This window comes from Salmo salar, chromosome ssa02 (genome assembly GCF_905237065.1).
Source record: "Salmo salar chromosome ssa02, Ssal_v3.1, whole genome shotgun sequence".
In the NCBI taxonomy this organism is placed as follows: domain Eukaryota; kingdom Metazoa; phylum Chordata; class Actinopteri; order Salmoniformes; family Salmonidae; genus Salmo; species Salmo salar.
Genome location: NC_059443.1, coordinates 79,562,472 through 79,584,043, shown reverse-complemented (window position 1 = coordinate 79,584,043; position 21,572 = coordinate 79,562,472). Strand labels below are relative to the sequence as shown.

The window sequence follows — 21,572 nt, the reverse complement described above, 5'->3', positions numbered from 1 at the left end:
CCAATTTTATTGAAAGGGATAGACAGAAACCAGCTGAACGTCAGACAGAAGACTGGTGGGACCGGAATTCAGTCCCGTGCAGGCTGCAGGCAGGGATTTGCAGATGTGCAGAGGGCCGCGGCTTCCACCTGTTACGACGTCTTACTGCGACTTGTTACCACGGGAACAGCCACTAACAAGGGCTTAGTGTTGGTGGAACTCTTGTAGAAGAGTTTCTTACTGGCCGTGTTACACATTCTGTCTTTTTATACCGTCTTGTCTCAATGTTCTATATTGTGTTTTGCCATATTTTTCCACAATGTCTATGTTTGACTTGATCTGTTGTAATGAATGTGATGTTGTTGTTTTTGTTGTTGGGTTTTTTTAGCATCTCAATTCTGGGGAGTTATAACTACAGCGCTGCAGACTTTGTGGAGAGAGATGTGTACAGGGAGACCATCAAGACGTATCTCACCTCAGGTCAGCCATTTTGTGCCACAGGCCTGCCAGTTTCCATCAGAGCCATAGATATGTCTATGGAGTTTATGTAACTGTCCTCCATGTTGGCTCTAAATGTTCCATGATTAAATCAAATCAAATCTTATTAATCACATGTGCTGAATACAACAGGTGTAGACCTTACAGTGAAATGCTTACTTACAAGCGCCTAACCAATAATGCAGTTTAAAAAATACGAATAAGAATAAGAAATTAAAGGAACAAGTAATTAAAGAGCAGAAGTGAAATAACAATAGCTAGACTATATACAGGGGGGTAACGGTACAGAGTCAATGTGCGGGGGCACCGGTGTCGAGGTAATATGTACATGTAGGATGAGGTATTAAAGTTACTATGCAAAGATAATAACAGAGTCGCAGCGGCGTAAAAAAGGGGGGCATTGCAAATATTCTGGGTAGGTATTTGATTAGCTGTTCAGGAGTCTAATGTCTTGGGGGTAGAAGCTGTTTAGAAGCCTCTTGGACCTAGACTAGAGCTATGACTAGGGTGGCTGGAGTCTTTGACAATTTTTAGGGCCTTCCTTTGACACCGCCTGGTATAGAGGTCCTGGATGGCAGGAAGCTCGGCCCTAATGATGTATGTAATGATAATGTAGCAGCTTTAATTCTCACTATGATGTCATTGTTTGGGGAACTTTATATTGGTAATACTGAGAGAATGATACAGCTTTTCAATCACCTGTCATAACATTGCTTTACCAATTGTCTGTGACGGCAACATGCTTTGTTATGCTGTCTCCAGCGTCGGCTCCTAAGTGTTACAATGCCAGTGATCCAGAGCTCAACTCAACTGCCTGGTTTGCTGAGAACATCGGACTCTTCATCACTTATCTTACTTTGGAAGACCTCAACACCTTTGGATCAGCACAGGTACTGCACTGTGGTGTATAGACACGCACACACACACACACACACACACACACACACACACACACACACACACACACACACACACACACACACACACACAGACAGCTTCTACTTGAGCATCATTGAAAAGGATGAATTTCCAATGATCAAATTGCTAATTGAGTTTACTTCCTGAATTGACTGCTTTCAATTCAAACTGGCACGAACCTGGAATGCATGGCTTGTTATTAATCCCTGTGTGTGTTGTCTCCCCTTCCTCCGCCTCCCCCTTTTCCTCCTCCTCTTCTTCCCCTTCCTGCACCTCCTCCTCCTCATCTTCCTCCTCCTCTTCTTCCCCCTCCTCCACCTCCTCATCCTCCTCCTCTTCTTCCTCCCCCTCCTCCTCCCCCTCCCCCTCCTCCTGCTCTTCCTCCTCATCTTCTTCCTCTTCCTCCTCCTCCTCCTCCCCCTCCTCCTCTTCCTCCTCCCAGGTGTTGCAGGTGTTCACAGTGAACCTGGTGAACATAGGTCTACTGAACTACACTAGCCTGCCCCAGAACCTCACTGACTACTACACATCACTGGTCTACCTACAGGACAGCAACTTCAACCCTCTGTTGTGAGTCTTTTCTCTCTCTCTCTCTCTCTCTCTCTCTCTCTCTCTCTCTCTCCTGTCTCTCTCTCTCTCTCCTGTCTCTCTCTTTCTCTCTCTCCTGTCTCTCTCTCTCCTGTCTGTATGTGAGTCTCTGTCTGTCTCTCTGAGTCTCTCTCTCTCTGTTTCTCACCTGTCTGTCTGTCTGTCTGTCTGTCTGTCTGTCTGTCTGTCTGTCTGTCTGTCTGTCTGTCTGTCTGTCTGTCTGTCTGTCTGTCTGTCTGTCTGTCTGTCTGTCTGTCTGTCTGTCTGTCTGTCTGTCTGTCTGTCTGTCTGTCTGTCTGTCTTTCTCTCAATTCAATTCAAGGGGCTTTATTGTCATGGGAAACATGTGTTAACATTGCCAAAGCAAGTGAGGTAGATAATATACAAAGTGAAATAAACAATCAAAATTAACAGTAAACATTACACTCACAGAAGTTCCAAAAGAACAAAGACATTTCAAATGTCATATTATGTATATATACAGTGTTGTATCGATGTACAAATGGTTAAAGTACAAAAGGGAAAATAAATAAGCATAAATATGGGTTGTATTTACAATGGTGTTTGTTCTTCACTGGTTGCCCTTTTCTTGTGACAACAGGTCACACATCTTGCTGCTGTGATGGCACACTGTGGTATTTCTCTCTCTCTCGCTCTCTCCTGTCTCTGTCTCTCCTGTCTCTCTGTCTCTCTCCTGTCTGTCTGTCTGCCTGGGTCTGTCTCTGTCTATCTGCCTGGGTCTGTCTGTGAGTGTGTCTGTCTGTCTTGCTCACACACTCACACACTCACTCACTCATTCACACACTCACTCTATTTCTCTCTCTTTTTCTCTCTTTCTCTTTCTCTCTCTCTCTATTTCATTCTCTCTCTCTCTCTCTCTCTCCCTGAAACAAACTTGTTAAAAAAACATATGTCAACCCTACAATCCTACATAATATTACCTATTCTCTTTCTCCACCCCCCTCTCTCTCTCTCTCTCTCTCTCTCTCTCTCTTTCTCTCTCGCTCCAGTCTTCCTCTGTTGTTTCGATGTGTGGCCCCAGGGCCGGCCTTCAGGCAGCTGGACGCTGAGCAGAGCATGATCCTTCTACACAACCTGACTACACTGTGTACAAACCTGGACCCACAGGTAACACACAGACAGACAGACAGACAGACAGACAGACAGACAGACAGACAGACAGACAGACAGACAGACAGACAGACAGACAGACAGACAGACAGACAGACAGACAGACAGACAGACAGACAGACAGACAGACAGACAGACAGACAGACAGACAGACACACAGACACACAGACACACAGAAACGCACACACACACACACACACAGAAACGCACACACACACACCCACACAGAAACGCACACACACACACCCACACAGAAACGCACATACACACACCCACACAGAAACGCACATACACACACCCACACATACACACACACAGAGACATAGACAAACACACACACACACACCCACACACACAGACAGACACACAGAGACATAGACAAACACACACACACACACCCACACATACAGACAGACACACAGAGACATAGACAAACACACACACACACACCCACACATACACACAAATTCAGACACACAGACAAACACAGACAAACACAAATTCAGACAGACAGACAGACAGACAGACAGACAGACAGACAGACAGACAGACAGACAGACAGACAGACAGACAGACAGACAGACAGACAGACAGACAGACAGACAGACAGACAGACAGACAGACAGACAGACAGACAGACAGACAGACAGACACAGTAACAAACTGTACAGTAACCCTCACTGTGTGTTCTCTGTAGGTGTCTGCAGCTCTAGCAGCTAACATGGGAGATAACATAAACAGTAACACCATCGCTGCCCTCGGCAGAGAGAGTACAGGTTTGTCTGAGGGTCAGATCACCATGGCACCCGCCAGCGTTCTGTGGGCTTCCTTCAGCATTCTGAGCACTGTGATTGGCTGGAACCAGGGCCAGGCCATGGCCATCATCCAATCACTGATGCTGTCAGGAACCGTGCAGGTAACCTAGTTGGTGGTGGTTGTTGTTTTCCCAAAACGTATTTTAAAAAGTCACAAAGATAAAAAGATAAAGCCACAGGCTCTCAGATAAACACTTTCTTCACCCGTTTGTCTTTGAATCTTCTCTTTCTCACTTTCCTGTCGGTTTCTGGTTTTCACTCATACTGCCTCTCAGACGTCAGACTCAGGAGACCCGTAGGTAAACTAGCTTGTGGTAGTTAATCACCTAGTACTGGTTGTTGTTGTGGTAGTTTGTTAATCACCTAGTACTGGTTGTTGTTGTTGGTAGTTAGTTAATCACCTAGTACTGGTTGTTGTTGTTGGTAGTTAGTTTATCACCTAGTACTGGTTGTTGTTGTGGTAGTTAGTTAATCACCTAGTACTGGTTGTTGTTGTTGGTAGTTAGTTTATCACCTAGTACTGGTTGTTGTTGTGGTAGTTAGTTAATCACCTAGTACTGGTTGTTGTTGTTGGTAGTTAGTTAATCACCTAGTACTGGTTGTTGTTGTTGGTAGTTAGTTAATCACCTAGTACTGGTTGTTGTTGTGGTAGTTAGTTAATCACCTAGTACTGGTTGTTGGTAGTTAGTTAATCACCTAGTACTGGTTGTTGTTGTTGGTAGTTAGTTTATCACCTAGTACTGGTTGTTGTTGTGGTAGTTAGTTAATCACCTAGAACTGGTTGTTGTTGTTGGTAGTTAGTTAATCACCTAGTACTGGTTGTTGTTGTGGTAGTTAGTTAATCACCTAGTACTGGTTGTTGTTGTTGGTAGTTAGTTAATCACCTAGTACTGGTTGTTGGTAGTTAGTTAATCACCTAGTACTGGTTGTTGTTGTGGTAGTTAGTTAATCACCTAGTACTGGTTGTTGTTGTTGGTAGTTAGTTTATCACCTAGTACTGGTTGTTGGTAGTTAGTTTATCACCTAGTACTGGTTGTTGTTGTTGGTAGTTAGTTTATCACCTAGTACTGGTTGTTGGTAGTTAGTTTATCACCTAGTACTGGTTGTTGTTGTTGGTAGTTAGTTTATCACCTAGTACTGGTTGTTGTTGTGGTAGTTAGTTAATCACCTAGTACTGGTTGTTGTTGTGGTAGTTAGTTAATCACCTAGTACTGGTTGTTGTTGTGGTAGTTAGTTAATCAGCTAGTACTGGTTGTTGGTAGTTAGTTAATCACCTAGTACTGGTTGTTGGTAGTTAGTTAATCACCTAGTACTGGTTGTTGTTGTTGGTAGTTAGTTTATCACCTAGTACTGGTTGTTGTTGTGGTAGTTAGTTAATCACCTAGTACTGGTTGTTGTTGTTGGTAGTTAGTTTATCACCTAGTACTGGTTGTTGTTGTTGGTAGTTAGTTTATCACCTAGTACTGGTTGTTGTTGTGGTAGTTAGTTAATCACCTAGTACTGGTTGTTGTTGTTGGTAGTTAGTTTATCACCTAGTACTGGTTGTTGGAAGTTAGTTAATCACCTAGTACTGGTTGTTGTTGTGGTAGTTAGTTAATCAGCTAGTACTGGTTGTTGGTAGTTAGTTAATCACCTAGTACTGGTTGTTGGTAGTTAGTTAATCACCTAGTACTGGTTGTTGGTAGTTAGTTAATCACCTAGTACTGGTTGTTGTTGTTGGTAGTTAGTTTATCACCTAGTACTGGTTGTTGTTGTTGGTAGTTAGTTTATCACCTAGTACTGGTTGTTGTTGTTGGTAGTTAGTTAATCACCTAGTACTGGTTGTTGTTGTGGTAGTTAGTTAATCACCTAGTACTGGTTGTTGTTGTTGGTAGTTAGTTTATCACCTAGTACTGGTTGTTGTTGGTAGTTAGTTAATCACCTAGTACTGGTTGTTGTTGTTGGTAGTTAGTTTATCACCTAGTACTGGTTGTTGTTGTTGGTAGTTAGTTTATCACCTAGTACTGGTTGTTGTTGTTGGTAGTTAGTTTATCACCTAGTACTGGTTGTTGTTGTTGGTAGTTAGTTTATCACCTAGTACTGGTTGTTGTTGTTGGTAGTTAGTTAATCACCTAGTACTGGTTGTTGTTGTGGTAGTTAGTTAATCACCTAGTACTGGTTGTTGTTGTTGGTAGTTAGTTTATCACCTAGTACTGGTTGTTGTGGTAGTTAGTTAATCACCTAGTACTGGTTGTTGTTGTTGGTAGTTAGTTTATCACCTAGTACTGGTTGTTGTTGTTGGTAGTTAGTTTATCACCTAGTACTGGTTGTTGTTGTTGGTAGTTAGTTAATCACCTAGTACTGGTTGTTATTGTTGGTAGTTAGTTTATCACCTAGTACTGGTTGTTGTTGCTGGTAGTTAGTTAATCACCTAGTACTGCTTGTTGTTGTTGGTAGTTAGTTAATCACCTAGTACTGGTTGTTGGTAGTTAGTTAATCACCTAGTACTGGTTGTTGTTGTGGTAGTTAGTTAATCACCTAGTACTGGTTGTTGTTGTTGGTAGTTAGTTAATCACCTAGTACTGGTTGTTGTTGTTGGTAGTTAGTTAATCACCTAGTACTGGTTGTTGTTGTGGTAGTTAGTTAATCACCTAGTACTGGTTGTTGTTGTTGGTAGTTAGTTTATCACCTAGTACTGGTTGTTGTGGTAGTTAGTTAATCACCTAGTACTGGTTGTTGTTGTTGGTAGTTAGTTTATCACCTAGTACTGGTTGTTGTTGTTGGTAGTTAGTTAATCACCTAGTACTGGTTGTTGTTGCTGTTAGTTAGTTAATCACCTAGTACTGGTTGTTGTTGTTGGTAGTTAGTTAATCAGCTAGTACTGGTTGTTGTTGCTGGTAGTTAGTTAATCACCTAGTACTGGTTGTTGTTGCTGGTACCGCCACAGCAGGTTGTGCTATATTTTGATAATATCATAAAATTTGTACTTTAATCATTATTCTGTAGTCATTCACCATTTACTTCCTTTTTATCAGATTACATTTCCTTCCTTCCTTTGTTTCATATACTAATCCGTGTTGTCGTTTTCATCTCTTCTTCCTGTCAGATCAACAACGCATCCACCTTGACAGCGCTGGGTTCCCTGGTGACCGGTGTTCCCTCGGCAACCTTAGGCAGCATCAGCGGAACGGAACTCCTCTACGCGTCCCAGAATCCCACATTCATAACATACATGCAGACCGCCCCGACGATCTTAATCCAGACTTTCGTCACTCAGGTACCATGTCGCAGTTAAAGTCTTCCTCACTTAACCTTTTGGTTCCTACTATGAGAACTGTTGAGTATTTCCAGTTAATTCTATAGCAGTGATAAACATTTCTTAGCTGAATGCTTGTAATATGGATGATAAAAGGATGGATGTTTGACTGACCGACCGACAAACTGATTGATTAATATGATGTCTATTTTCCCCATGCAGTTGACTGATTGATTCATATGGTGTCTATTCTCCCCATGCAGTTGACTGATTGATTAATATGGTGTCTATTCTCCCCATGCAGTTGACTGATTGATTAATATGGTGTCTATTCTCCCCATACAGTTGACTGATTGATTAATATGGTGTCTATTCTCCCCATGCAGTTGACTGATTGATTAATATGGTGTCTATTCTCCCCATACAGTTGACTGATTGATTAATATGGTGTCTATTATCCCCATACAGTTGACTGATTGATTAATATGGTGTCTATTCTCCCCATGCAGTTGACTGATTGATTAATATGGTGTCTATTCTCCCCATACAGTTGACTGATTGATTAATATGGTGTCTATTCTCCCCATACAGTTGACTGATTGATTAATATGGTGTCTATTCTCCCCATACAGTTGACTGATTGATTAATATGGTGTCTATTCTCCCCATATAGTTGACTGATTGATTAATATGGTGTCTATTCTCCCCATACAGTTGACTGATTGATTGATTAATATGGTGTCTATTCTCCCCATACAGTTGATCACAGTGAACCCTAACCCAGACAGTATTCTCCAGAACGTCCCAGACAGCATGGCTACTGAGATACCCAGGTCCCTGCTGCAGGGCTTCTCTCAGAGCAGTGTAGAGAAACTTAACCAGAAGACATGGAGACACGAACAGGTGACGGGGAGCACACACACACACACTGACACACCAAGAAAACACACACACACACACTGACACACCAAGAAAACACACACACACACACACACACTGACACACCCAGAAAACACACACACACACACACACTGACACACCCAGAAAACACACACACACACAAACACTGACACACCCAGAAAACACACACACACTGACACACCCAGAAAACACACACACACACACACACACTGACACACCCAGAAAACACACACACACACACACACACACTCTGAAACACCCAGAAAACACACACACACACACTGACACACCCAGAAAACACACACACACATACACACACTGACACACCAATAAAACACACACGCACACACACACTGACACACCCAGAAAACACACACACACACACACTGACACACCCAGAAAACACACACACACACACTGACACACCCAGAAAACACACACACACACACACACTGACACACCCAGAAAACACACACACACACACACTGACACACCCAGAAAACACACACACACACACACACTGACACACCCAGAAAACACACACACACACACACACACTGACACACCCAGAAAACACACACACACACACACACACTGACACACCCAGAAAACACACACACACACACACTGACGCACCCAGAAAACACACACACACACACTGACACACCCAGAAAACACACACACACACACACTGACACACCCAGAAAACACACACACACACACAGACACACCCAGAAAACACACACACACACACACACACACACACATACACCCAGAAAACACACACACACACACACACACACACACACACACACACACACACACACACACACACACACACTGACACACACACTGTGACACACACACACACACACACACACACACACACACACACACACACACACACACACACACACTGTGAACACACACACACACACACTGTGAACACACACACACACACTGTGAACACACACACAAAAACACACACACACACACACTGTGAACACACACACACACACACACACACACACACACTGTGAACACACACACACACACACACACACACACACACACACACACACTGTGAACACACACACACTGTGAACACACACACTGTGAACACACACACACTGTGAACACACACACACACACACACTGTGAACACACAGACACACACTGTGAACACACAGACACACTGTGAACACACACAGAAAACACACACACACTGTGAACACACAGACAGTGAACACACACACACAGTGAACACACACACACACAGTGAACACACACACATTGTGAACACACACAGAAAACACACACACAGTGAACACACAGACAGTGAACACGAACGGTGAACACACAGTGAATTTAAGAAACTATAATACTGTTCTTTTATTTTCAGGCTGTGTTGTTCTTTGATACAGTGGCTCTAGGAATTGACAACTCCGACAAGTGAGTCTGGAAACATCTGCACATTGTGCTGTACAGTATATATATACAGTGCATTCGGAAAGTATTCAGACCCCTTCACTTTTTCCAAATGTTGTTACGTTACAGCCTTATTCTAAAATGGATTAAATTGTTTTTTTCCCTCATCAATCTACACACAATACCCCATAATGACATCACAATACCCCATAATGACATCACAATACTCCATAATGACATCAGAATACCCCATAATGACATCAGAATACCCCATAATGACAAAGCAAAAACAGGTTTTTAGACATTTTTGCACATTTAAAAAAAAATAAAAAAATGAAATAGGACATTTACATTAGTATTCAGACCCTTTACTCAGTACTTTGTTGAAGCACCTTTGGCAGCGATTACAGCCTCGAGTCTTCTTGGGTATGACCCTACAATCTTGGCACACCTGCATTTGGGGAGTTTCTACCATTCTTCTCTGCAGATCCACTCAAGATCTGTCAGGTTGGATGGGGAGCATCGCTGCACAGCTATTTTCAGATCTCTCCAGAGATGTTAGAGAAGTCCATACTCTGGCTGGGCCACTCAAGGACATTCAGAGACTTGTCCCGAAGCCACTCCTGCGTTGTCTTGGCTGTGTGCTTAGGGTCGTTGTCCTATTGGAAGGTGAACCTTCGCCCCAATCTGGAGGTCCTGAGTGCTCTGGAGCAGGTTTTCATCAAGGAGCTTGAAAATAAAGGAGAGCCGCACACTCTAGGAGCTCAGATGCAAAAATGTAATATCCAACGTTTCGACAGATAAGCAGACCATCAGGGTATGATGAAGGAGCTTTCATCAAGGAGCTGTCTGTAGTTTGCTCCATCCATCTTTCCCTCGATCCTGACTAGTCTCCCAGTCGCTGCCGCTGAAAAACATCCCCACAGCATGATGCTGCCAGCACCATGCTTCACCATAGGGATGGTGCCAGGTTTCCTCCAGACATGACGCTTGGTATTTAGGCCAAAGAGTTCAATCTTGGTTTTATCAGACTAAAGAATCTTGTTTCTCATGGTCTGAGAGTCCTTTAGGTACCTTTTGGCAAACTCCAAGTAGGCTGTCATGTGCCTTTTACTGAGGAGTGGGTTCCGTCTGGCCTACTCTGCCATAAAGGCCTGATTGGTGGAGTGCTGCAGAAATGGTTTTCCTTCTGGAAGGTTCTCCCATCTCTGGAGCTCTGTCAGAGTGACCATCGGCTTCTTGGTCACCTCCCTGACCAAGGCCATTCTCCCCCAATTGCTCAGTTTGGCCGGGCGGCCAGCTCTTGGAAGAGTCTTGGTGGTTCAAAACTTCTTCCATATAAAAATAATGGAGGCCACTGGGTTCTTGGGGACCCACAATGCTGCAGAAATGTTTTGGTACCCTTCCCCACATCTGTGCCTCGACACAATCCTATCTCGGAGCTCTATGAACAATTCCTTTGATCTCATGGCTTGGTTTTTGCTCTGACATGCACTGTCAACTGGAACTTTATATAGACAGGTGTGTGCCTTTCCAAATCATGTCCAATCAATTGCATTTACCACAGGTGGACTCCAATCAAGTTGTAGAAACATCTCAAGGATGATCAATGGAAACAGGATGCACCTGAGCTCAATTTACAGTCTCATAGCAAAGGGTCTGAATACTTATGTAAATAAGGTATTTCTATTTTTTATTTGTAATACATTTGCAAAAATGTCTAAAAACAGATTTCGCTTTGTCATTATGGGGTATTGTGTCTAGATTAAAAAATATATTTATTATGTAATCCATTTTAGAATAAGGCTGTAACATAACAAAATGTGGAAAAAGTCAAGGGGTCTGAATACTTTCAGAATGCACTGTAAAACCAGGAAGTGTCATGTGGGCGTGTTGATTGGGTGTTTCTCTCAGTTTAATGGTTATTTATTTTTAATTATTGTGTGTGTCTCTGCGCCTTTGTGTGTATGCGTGCGTGTGTGCTTGTGTGTGTGTATATGTGTGTGTCCCCAGTATGTCATCCAGCGTGCTCCAGGGCTTCACCTGCACCAGAGTGGCCAGTATGACCACAACCAAGATCAAGAACCTGGTCAAGGCCTGCAGGAGGAAGGGCAACAACAGGGTCGCACTGAGAGAGACTCAGGTCAGATACCAGCTGTTGTTGTTTTCGTTGTTGTTGTTGTTGTTGTTGTCGTACTCAAAGAGACTCAGGTCAGCCTCTCATCACCAAGCTTAATACCAGCTGTTGATGTCGTTGTTGTCGTACTCAAAGAGCAACAGGTCAGCCACTCACACCAAGCTTAATACCAGCTGTTGTTGTTGTTGTTGTAGTCAAATAGACTCAGGTCAGCCTCTCATCACCAAGCTTAATACCAGCTGTTGATGTCGTTGTTGTCGTACTCAAAGAGCAACAGGTCAGCCACTCACACCAAGCTTAATACCAGCTGTTGTTGTTGTTGTCGTACTCAAAGAGACTCAGGTCAGCCTCTCACACCAACCTTAATACCAGCTGTTGTTGTTGTTGTCGTACTCAAAGAGCAACAGGTCAGCCTCTCACACCAAGCTTAATACCAGCTGTTGTTGTTGTTGTCGTACTCAAAGAGCAACAGGTCAGCCTCTCACACCAAGCTTAATACCAGCTGTTGTTGTTGTTGTCGTACTCAAAGAGACTCAGGTCAGCCTCTCACACCAACCTTAATACCAGCTGTTGTTGTTGTTGTCGTACTCAAAGAGACTCAGGTCAGCCTCTCACACCAAGCTTAATACCAGCTGTTGTTGTTGTTGTCGTACTCAAAGAGCAACAGGTCAGCCTCTCACACCAAGCTTAATACCAGCTGTTGTTGTTGTTGTTGTCGTACTCAAAGAGACTCAGGTCAGCCTCTCACACCAACCTTAATACCAGCTGTTGTTGTTGTTGTCGTACTCAAAGAGACTCAGGTCAGCCTCTCACACCAAGCTTAATACCAGCTGTTGTTGTTGTTGTCGTACTCAAAGAGCAACAGGTCAGCCTCTCACACCAAGCATAATACCAGCTGTTGTTGTTGTTGTCGTACTCAAAGAGACTCAGGTCAGCCTCTCACACCAACCTTAATACCAGCTGTTGTTGTTGTTGTCGTACTCAAAGAGACTCAGGTCAGCCTCTCACACCAACCTTAATACCAGCTGTTGTTGTTGTTGTCGTACTCAAAGAGACTCAGGTCAGCCTCTCACACCAAGCTTAATACCAGCTGTTGTTGTTGTTGTCGTACTCAAAGAGCAACAGGTCAGCCTCTCACACCAAGCTTAATACCAGCTGTTGTTGTTGTTGTCGTACTCAAAGAGACTCAGGTCAGCCTCTCACACCAACCTTAATACCAGCTGTTGTTGTTGTTGTCGTACTCAAAGAGCAACAGGTCAGCCTCTCACACCAAGCATAATACCAGCTGTTGTTGTTGTTGTCGTACTCAAAGAGACTCAGGTCAGCCACTCACACCAAGCTTAATACCAGCTGTTGTTGTTGTTGCTGAGGTCGGTATTGTTGGATTCCAACAGTTGTTTGAGAAGTCAGCATGCAAGGGATTATTCATTTGATAAATAATCATAATAATAATATGATTATATGTTTGTGTGACCCACAGTTGACCTGCATGTACAACTACATCAAGGAAGGGTCAGATGTCACCAGCTACAACCTATACCCTCCTGACATGCTGCTTTACTACGCGTGAGTACCGCATGTCATACATTCAATCAACCAACCAATCAATCAACCATCAACCAACCAATAAACAATTACCCAATCAACCAATCAACAATCAACCAATCAACCAATAAATAAATTAACCAATCAACCAATCAACAATCAACCAATCAACCAATCAACCAATAAACACATCAACCAATCAACTAATCAACTAATCAACCAATCAACTAATCAATAAATTAATCAAAGCAAATACTGTTGGACAGTCCATCTCTCTCTCTCTGTTTACTGATGAATACAACTGGTTATTTAAGTTACTGAGTTTAAAACTGGTTGATTAAGTTACTGATTAATAAAACTGGCTATTTAACTTACTGATGAATTAAACTGGCTATTTAAGTTACTGATGAATTAAACTGGTCATTTAAGTTACTGAGTTTAAAACTGGTTGATTTAAGTTATTGATTAATAAAACTGGCTATTTAAGTTACTGATGAATTAAACTGTCTATTTAAGTTACTGATGAATTAAACTGGTTATTTAAGTTACTGAGTTTAAAACTGGTTGATTAAGTTACTGATGAATAAAACTGGTTAATTAAGTTACTGTTGAATACAACTGGTTAATAAAGTTACTGTTGAATACAACTGGTTAATTAAGTTACTGATGAATGAAACGGGTTAATGAAGTTACTGCTGAATAAAGCCAGATGTATTTGTTTATTTATATTGTATGAATATAAATGTGTTATATTGTATTTGATGTCTGCAGCTACAGTAAGGTATCTCAGGACACCTGTAAGGACTACTTCAGGGAGCTGGGAGACGCAGACTTCTCCGTGTTCTCCAACGCTCTCAGCTTCAAACGCACAGCCCTGGTTAATAATGCCAAGACCTGCCTGGTGAGTCACAACACTGTCACACATCATGGATGTGGTCCAAATGACACCCCTATTCCCTTAATAGTGCACTACTTTTGACCGGGCCCATCGGTCTCTGTTCTCAGTAGTACACAATAAAGTTACGTCCTCCATCCATTACTTTCTGCAAGGCAGTAAAGGCAGATTGAAGCTCTGGAATGAACCTGGTTAACCCTGGGGGGCAATAGCAACAGTAGCATCTGAAAGAGTCTGGTTAACCCTGGGGGGCAATAGCAACAGTGTCATCTGAAAGAGTCTGGTTAACCCTGGGGGCAATAGCAACAGTAGCATCTGAAAGAGTCTGGTTAACCCTGGGGGGCAATAGCAACAGTAGCATCTGAAAGAGTCTGGTTAACCCTGGGGGCAATAGCAACAGTAGCATCTGAAAGAGTCTGGTTAACCCTGGGGGGCAATAGCAACAGTGTCATCTGAAAGAGTCTGGTTAACCCTGGGGGCAATAGCAACAGTAGCATCTGAAAGAGTCTGGTTAACCCTGGGGGGCAATAGCAACAGTGTCATCTGAAAGAGTCTGCTTAACCCTGGGGGCAATAGCAACAGTAGCATCTGAAAGAGTCTGGTTAACCCTGGGGGCAATAGCAACAGTGTCATCTGCATACAGGTGTGTGTAAAAAAAAAAAATGCAGAGACCTATATTGTTTATATAAACAGTCAAAAAGTACAGGACCTAAGATCGACCCCTGTAGGACACTTTTGGTAATATCAAGGAAACCTGATTTAACACCATCAGACAATACACAGTGTCCTGTCTGTCAGGTAAAAATAAAAAATGGCCAATCACATGATGCTTGACGACTTAAGACAATCAGTAACGAGTGGTCAACTGTCTCGAAGGCCTCCCATAGGTCAATAAACAGGACAGAACTGTGCTTCTCCTTGTCCATACCTTTTACCACATCATTTAACATCAAGGTTGCAGCAGAGATGGTGCTATGACCCTGCTAGCAACCATCTCGTATTCTGGGAAGGATCTAAGCTGACAGTTGATTAATGATTCCCTAAATGGTTGCTAGGCAAGACAGTTGAGAGATGGCCGATAATTACTGAGGTCAGAGGGCTCCCCACCCTTTTTTAATCTTTATTTTAACTAGGCAAGTCAGTTAAGAACAACTTCTTATTTACAATGACGGCCTACCGGGGAAGCAGTGGTTTAACTGCCTTGTTCAGGGGCAGAACGACAGATTTTTTTTATCTTATCAACTCGGGGATTCGATCCAGCAACCTTTTGGTTACTGGTCCAACGCGCTAACCACTAGCCTACCTGCCACCCCATATTGTTTGAAGGGGGCCAAGCTTCTCCGCCATAGATAGAAAAGAGATGAGAACAACTCTAGAGCTAACTGAGGTTCAGAGACACAGCAGATGGAGATATGTTCCTCCCCAGGCTCAGTCTTCTCTATTAGCCTGTTGTCCTTTTAGGTAGAGAGAACTTTCTCCTGTTTCTAGAATATACAACCATGCTCACACATGATTACTGAGTATTGTTTTAAATGTATTTGAATTTAGGTCCAGCTTTAAATGACGTTCAGCTTATAATGGCATCATAAAGCCTTCATAATGCCTTCATAGGCACTACATAAATGTGTTACAAAGCATCTATAACCATATGTCATGCTTTATAAAGGGTTCAGAAATGTGGCATAACTGTGTGACATAATTGCCAATGTCAAATGTGACATAACCCACTATGTAGAAATATTATATAAACATGGGCTTTATGAAGGCTTTATGAAGCTTTATGGCAATATAGAATGACAATATATAAATGACAATATATAAATGACAATATATAAATGACAATATACAAATGACAATATAGAATGACAATATAGAATGGCAGTATAGAATGACAATATAGAATGACAATATATAAATGACAATATACAATGGCAGTATAGAATGACAATATAGAATGACAATACAGAACGACAATATAGAACGACAATATAGAACGGCAATATAGAATGACAATATAGAATGACAATATAGAATGGCAATATAGAATGGCAATATAGAATGACATTATAGAATGGCAATATATAAATTACAATATATAAATTACAATATACAATGACAATATATAAATGACAATATAGAATGACAATATATAATGGCAATAAAGAATGACAATATATAATGGCAATATAGAATGACAATATAGAATGACAATATAGAAATGCTCATGATATGAACTTACATTTGATGCGATCTGATTGGAAGTCGTGAAGTCAGTGCTGTGTTGTGTCCATCTGTCCCTGCAGGGTATCATCGGCACGGTTCTGAGCAGTGACAACCTGCAGGTCCTAGGTAACATGGTGTGTGTTCTGGACGGTTCCTACATCCAGAACTCTGACCAGCTCATCCTGCAGAAACTACAGAACTGTAATGACCTCACCGACGAACAGGTGGCTGCCATAGAAACGCTGTTGACATCTGGGAAAACACAGTACGGGTAAGTCAACATGGAAATAAACAAACGCATCTGATTGGCTAGGCTGAAACTAACTGACTGACTGACTGGGCTGAAACAGTATCTGAAGTTAGGATTGGGCCCTGAAATGTAAACATTATATGTCAGATACACTGATGTGCGTGTGTACATGTTTCCTGTCAACAGTATAGTTGAGTCTGTACTGTATGATTGAGTTTCCTGTCAACAGTATAATTGAGTCTGTACTGTGAGTTTCCTGTCAACAGTATAATTGAGTCTGTACTGTGAGTTTCCTGTCAACAGTATAGTTGAGTCTGTACTGTGAGTTTCCTGTCAACAGTATAGTTGAGTCTGTACTGTGAGTTTCCTGTCAACAGTATAGTTGAGTCTGTACTGTGAGTTTCCTGTCAACAGTATAATTGAGTCTGTACTGTGAGTTTCCTGTCAACAGTATAGTTGAGTCTGTACTGTGAGTTTCCTGTCAACAGTATAGTTGAGTCTGTACTGTGAGTTTCCTGTCAACAGTATAGTTGAGTCTGTACTGTGAGTTTCCTGTCAACAGTATAATTGAGTCTGTACTGTGTTTCTCCAGACTCCCAGCTACCTGGAACAGAGAGACCCTGGACAACCTGGGCATTCTACCTCTCTACCTGACATCCTCCTTCTACAGGAACTTCTCTAAGGTCACAAACACTACACCTGGCTGTGTGTGTGTGTGTGTGTGTGTGTGTGTGTGTGTGTGTGTGTGTGTGTGTGTGTGTGTGTGTGTGTGTGTGTGTGTGTGTGTGTGTGTGTGTGTGTGTGTGTGTGTGTGTGTGTTTACAGGCTGTGTTCTGTTGTTCTCCAGAAAGTAAAGGGCCAGTTCCTACAGTCATTCCTGAAGGTGTTGAGAAAGAATGGAACGTCCAGACAGAAGAAGAGGAGGATGAAGACGGCTATCAGACAGTCCATCATCGACCAATCACAGTCCAAACGCTTCATAGGTGTGTCCACCCTGCGCTAATATACCCTGTCTGTCTGTCTGTCTGTCTGTAGTGAGTGAATAACAGTACTCTCCTCCCTGTCCTAGTGAGTGAATGCACAGTGGGAAATATCACTCAGGTGACGATCAGTGAGAGTACGTTCCCCTTCAACTACGAGACCGTGACCAAGTTCAACTGCTGCCTGACGGCCAAGACAGTTGTTGACAACCTGGACGCCATCACCGCCAAGGTGGACGACCAGGAATACCTTGAAGTGGTCCTGGCGAGACTCAGAGAGGTACTGTACGCTTTCAGACAAAGAATCAGAATCAACTTTATTCACCAAGTACATTAACACAGTCACAATGTTACCTGGTGATATGGTGCTATTGGTGATAGACAACACAGTCACAATGTTACCTGGTGATATGGTGCTATTGGTGATAGACAACACAGTCAGAATGTTACCTGGTGATATGGTGCTATTGGTGATAGACAACACAGTCAGAATGTTACCTGGTGATATGGTGCTATTGGTGATAGACAACACAGTCACAATGTTACCTGGTGATATGGTGCTATTGGTGATAGACAACACAGTCACAATGTTACCTGGTGATATGGTGCTATTGGTGATAGACAACACAGTCACAATGTTACCTGGTGATATGGTGCTATTGGTGATAGACAACACAGTCAGAATGTTACCTGGTGAAATGGTGCTATTGGTGATAGACAACACAGTCACAATGTTACCTGGTGATATGGTGCTATTGGTGATAGACAACACAGTCACAATGTTACCTGGTGATATGGTGCTGCTAGTTATAGATAACACAGTCAGAATGTTACCTGGTGATATGGTGCTGATGGTTATAGACAACACAGTCAGAATGTTACCTGGTGATATGGTGCTATTGGTGATAGACAACACAGTCAGAATGTTACTTAGTGATATGGTGCTATTGGTGATAGACAACACAGTCAGAATGTTACCTGGTGATATGGTGCTGATGGTTATAGACAACACAGTCAGAATGTTACCTGGTGATATGGTGCTATTGGTGATAGACAACACAGTCAGAATGTTACCTGGTGATATGGTGCTGCTAGTTATAGACAACACAGTCAGAATGTTACCTGGTGATATGGTGCTGCTACTTATAGACAACACAGTCACAGTGTTACCTGGTGATATGGTGCTATTGGTGATAGACAACACAGTCAGAATGTTACCTGGTGATATGGTGCTGCTAGTTATAGACAACACAGTCAGAATGTTACCTGGTGATATGGTGCTGCTACTTATAGACAACACAGTCACAGTGTTACCTGGTGATATGGTGCTATTGGTGATAGACAACACAGTCAGAATGTTACCTGGTGATATGGTGCTGCTAGTTATAGACAACACAGTCACAATGTTACCTGGTGATATGGTGCTGCTAGTTATAGACAACACAGTCAGAATGTTACCTGGTGATATTTACATTTACATTTTAGTCATTTAGCAGACGCTCTTATCCAGAGCGACTTACAGTAGTGAATGCATACATTTCATTTCATGCAGATTTATTTTTTTCTTTTTTTCTTTTTTTTCTACTGGCCCCCCGTGGAAATCGAACCCACAACCCTGGCGTTGCACACACCATGCTGGGGTTGCAAACACCATGCTCTACCAACTGAGCCACAGGGAAGGTTGTAGGCATCCCTACTGTGAAGCATGGTGGTGGCAGCATCCTGCTGTGGGGATGTTTTTCAGCGGCAGGGACTGGGAGACTAGTCAGGATTGAGGGAAAGATGAACGGAGAAAAGTACAGAGAGATCATTGATGAAAACCTGCCCCAGGACCTCAGACTGGGGCGAAGGTTCACATTCCAACAGTTCAACGATCTTAAGAACAAAGCCAAGACTACGCAGGAGTGGCTTCGGGACAAGTCTCTGAATGTCCTTGAGTGGCCCAGCCAGAACCTGAACTTGAACCTGATCGAACATCTCTGGAGAGCCTGACAGAGCTTGAGAGGATCTGTAGAGAAGAATGGGAGAAATTCCCCAAATACAGGTGTGCCAAGCTTGTTGCGTCAGACTCAAGGCTATAATCGCTACCAAAGGTGCTTCAACAAAGTACTGAGTGAAGGGTCTGAATACTTATATAAATGTGATATTTCAGTAGTTTCACGGACTACTCAAAGCAAATTTACAACTTTTATTATTCAAAAACATAAAATACCGTGAAATAGCTTATATTTTTTTGTAAATATTGTGATATGATATTTTGGCCATATCGCCCTACCCTGCTGGCATGTCTTATGGAACCGTGTTCGAGCTGAATGTTATTTGATTATGCAGACAATCTGGAATTTATCACAGTAATATTTCTCATAACTAGAAGATAAGCAGTTCATCTCTTGTCAACCCTCAACCAAGAAAGACTGGTATGCATGTTGTTGTTCTTAGTTCTGTATGTGCAGTTAAGGGCAAGGGATGCTGCTCAGTTTTGTGCCAGATGCAGTTTTGGTAGGTATTTTGTTGCTGCACGTGACCATATTAGCGGACAGTTATCAAGATGGGATGAGACCAGAGCCTGAACAACTAGTACAGTTGATTTTTGTGTCAAAACGCAGAACATCTTTTTATAAAAGACATACCCCTCTCCATCTTCACAACAACTTTGTCAATATGACATGCCCATGATAATGGATCATCCAATGTTATATCTAGGAGTTTAGCTTACTCAACTTCCTTAATGGTCACAGTTTATGTACAACTCCAGTTGAGATTGAGTTTTTTTTTTATGTTTTGAAACAAATACAATGCTTTTAGATTTAGATGTATTTAAGACCAGTTTATTATGAATCACCCATTCCAATACTGACTGCAACTCCTTATTTAGAATTTTAGTGAGCTCACTGGCTTTGGGTGCTGACCTGTAGAATGTGGAATCATCCGCATGCATAGTCATTCTAGCTTTGTCTGAGACCAGAGGCAAATTATTTGTAAAAAATAGAAAATAATAACGGCCCAAGGCAACTGCCCTGAGGGATACCGCACTGTACAGTGCCCTCCACCAATACTGGCACGCCTGGCAAACATGAGCAAAACAGGCTGCAAAACAATATATGTATTGTTTATCCTCTTGGTCATTCAACTTTTAATTAAAGTAAAATCATTCAAAGAAGAAATACATTCTTAACATAAAACAAGTATTTTTCTAACATATGTGTGCCACAATTATTGGTACCCCTTCGTTCAATACTGTGTGCATCCTCCCTTTGCCAAGATAACAGCTCTTGAGTCTTCTCCTATAATGTGTAATGAGGTTGGAGAACACATGGCAAGGGAATGGGAGACCATTCCTCCATACAGAATCTCTCCAGATCCTTCAGATTCCGAGGTCCACGCTTGTGGACTCTCCTCTTCGGCTCATCTCACAGGTTTTCTATGAGGTTTAGGCCAGGGGACTGGGATGGACATGGCAAAACCTTGATTCTGTGGTCAGTGAACCATTTTTGTGTTGATTTTGAGGTGTGTTTTGGATCATTGTCCTGCTGGAAGATCCAACCAAGGCCCAGTTTAAGGTTCCCTGCAGAGGCAGTCAGGTTTTGATGTAATATCTGCTGGTACTTGATGGAGTCCATGATACTATGTATCCTTACAAGTTGTCCAGGGCCTTTGGAAGAAAAACAGCCCCACAGCATCAAAGATCCACCACCATATTTCACAGTGGGGATGAGGTACTTTTCTGCATGGATATCTTTCTGTCTACGCCAAACCAACCTCTGGTGTTTGTTTCAAAAAAGCTCTATTTTGGTCTCATCTGACCATAGAACCTGGTCCCATTGAAAGTTCCAGTAACGTTTGGCAAACTGTAGGTGCTTGAGATTGTTGTTTGATGACAGCAATGGCTTTTTTATGGCAACGCTCCCAAACAACTTGTGGTTACGTAGGTGGCGTCTGATTGTAGTTTTGGAGACTTTCTGACCCCAAGACCCAACTAACGTCTGCAATTCTCCAGCTGTGATCCTTGGAGATTTTTTGGCCACTAAC

The 21,572-nt window shown here is 42.4% G+C and overlaps 1 protein-coding gene across 6 annotated transcripts in view; it reads left to right on the top strand.

Moving 5' to 3' along the window:
• LOC106585215 (uncharacterized) overlaps positions 1 to 21,572 on the top strand; it is an 84,683-nt gene that overhangs the window by 48,180 nt on the left and 14,931 nt on the right. For all 6 annotated transcript variants that reach the window (XM_045710825.1, XM_045710830.1, XM_045710815.1 and 3 more), the window contains 15 exons: positions 368 to 459; positions 1,240 to 1,367; positions 1,838 to 1,965; positions 2,994 to 3,111; positions 3,812 to 4,030; positions 7,015 to 7,185; positions 7,924 to 8,067; positions 9,488 to 9,537; positions 11,527 to 11,656; positions 13,131 to 13,216; positions 13,967 to 14,096; positions 16,394 to 16,584; positions 17,156 to 17,246; positions 17,411 to 17,546; positions 17,633 to 17,823. In XM_045710825.1, the coding sequence (XP_045566781.1) occupies positions 368 to 459; positions 1,240 to 1,367; positions 1,838 to 1,965; positions 2,994 to 3,111; positions 3,812 to 4,030; positions 7,015 to 7,185; positions 7,924 to 8,067; positions 9,488 to 9,537; positions 11,527 to 11,656; positions 13,131 to 13,216; positions 13,967 to 14,096; positions 16,394 to 16,584; positions 17,156 to 17,246; positions 17,411 to 17,546; positions 17,633 to 17,823 (2,005 nt within the window). The remainder of the gene's footprint in view (positions 1 to 367; positions 460 to 1,239; positions 1,368 to 1,837; positions 1,966 to 2,993; positions 3,112 to 3,811; positions 4,031 to 7,014; positions 7,186 to 7,923; positions 8,068 to 9,487; positions 9,538 to 11,526; positions 11,657 to 13,130; positions 13,217 to 13,966; positions 14,097 to 16,393; positions 16,585 to 17,155; positions 17,247 to 17,410; positions 17,547 to 17,632; positions 17,824 to 21,572) is intronic.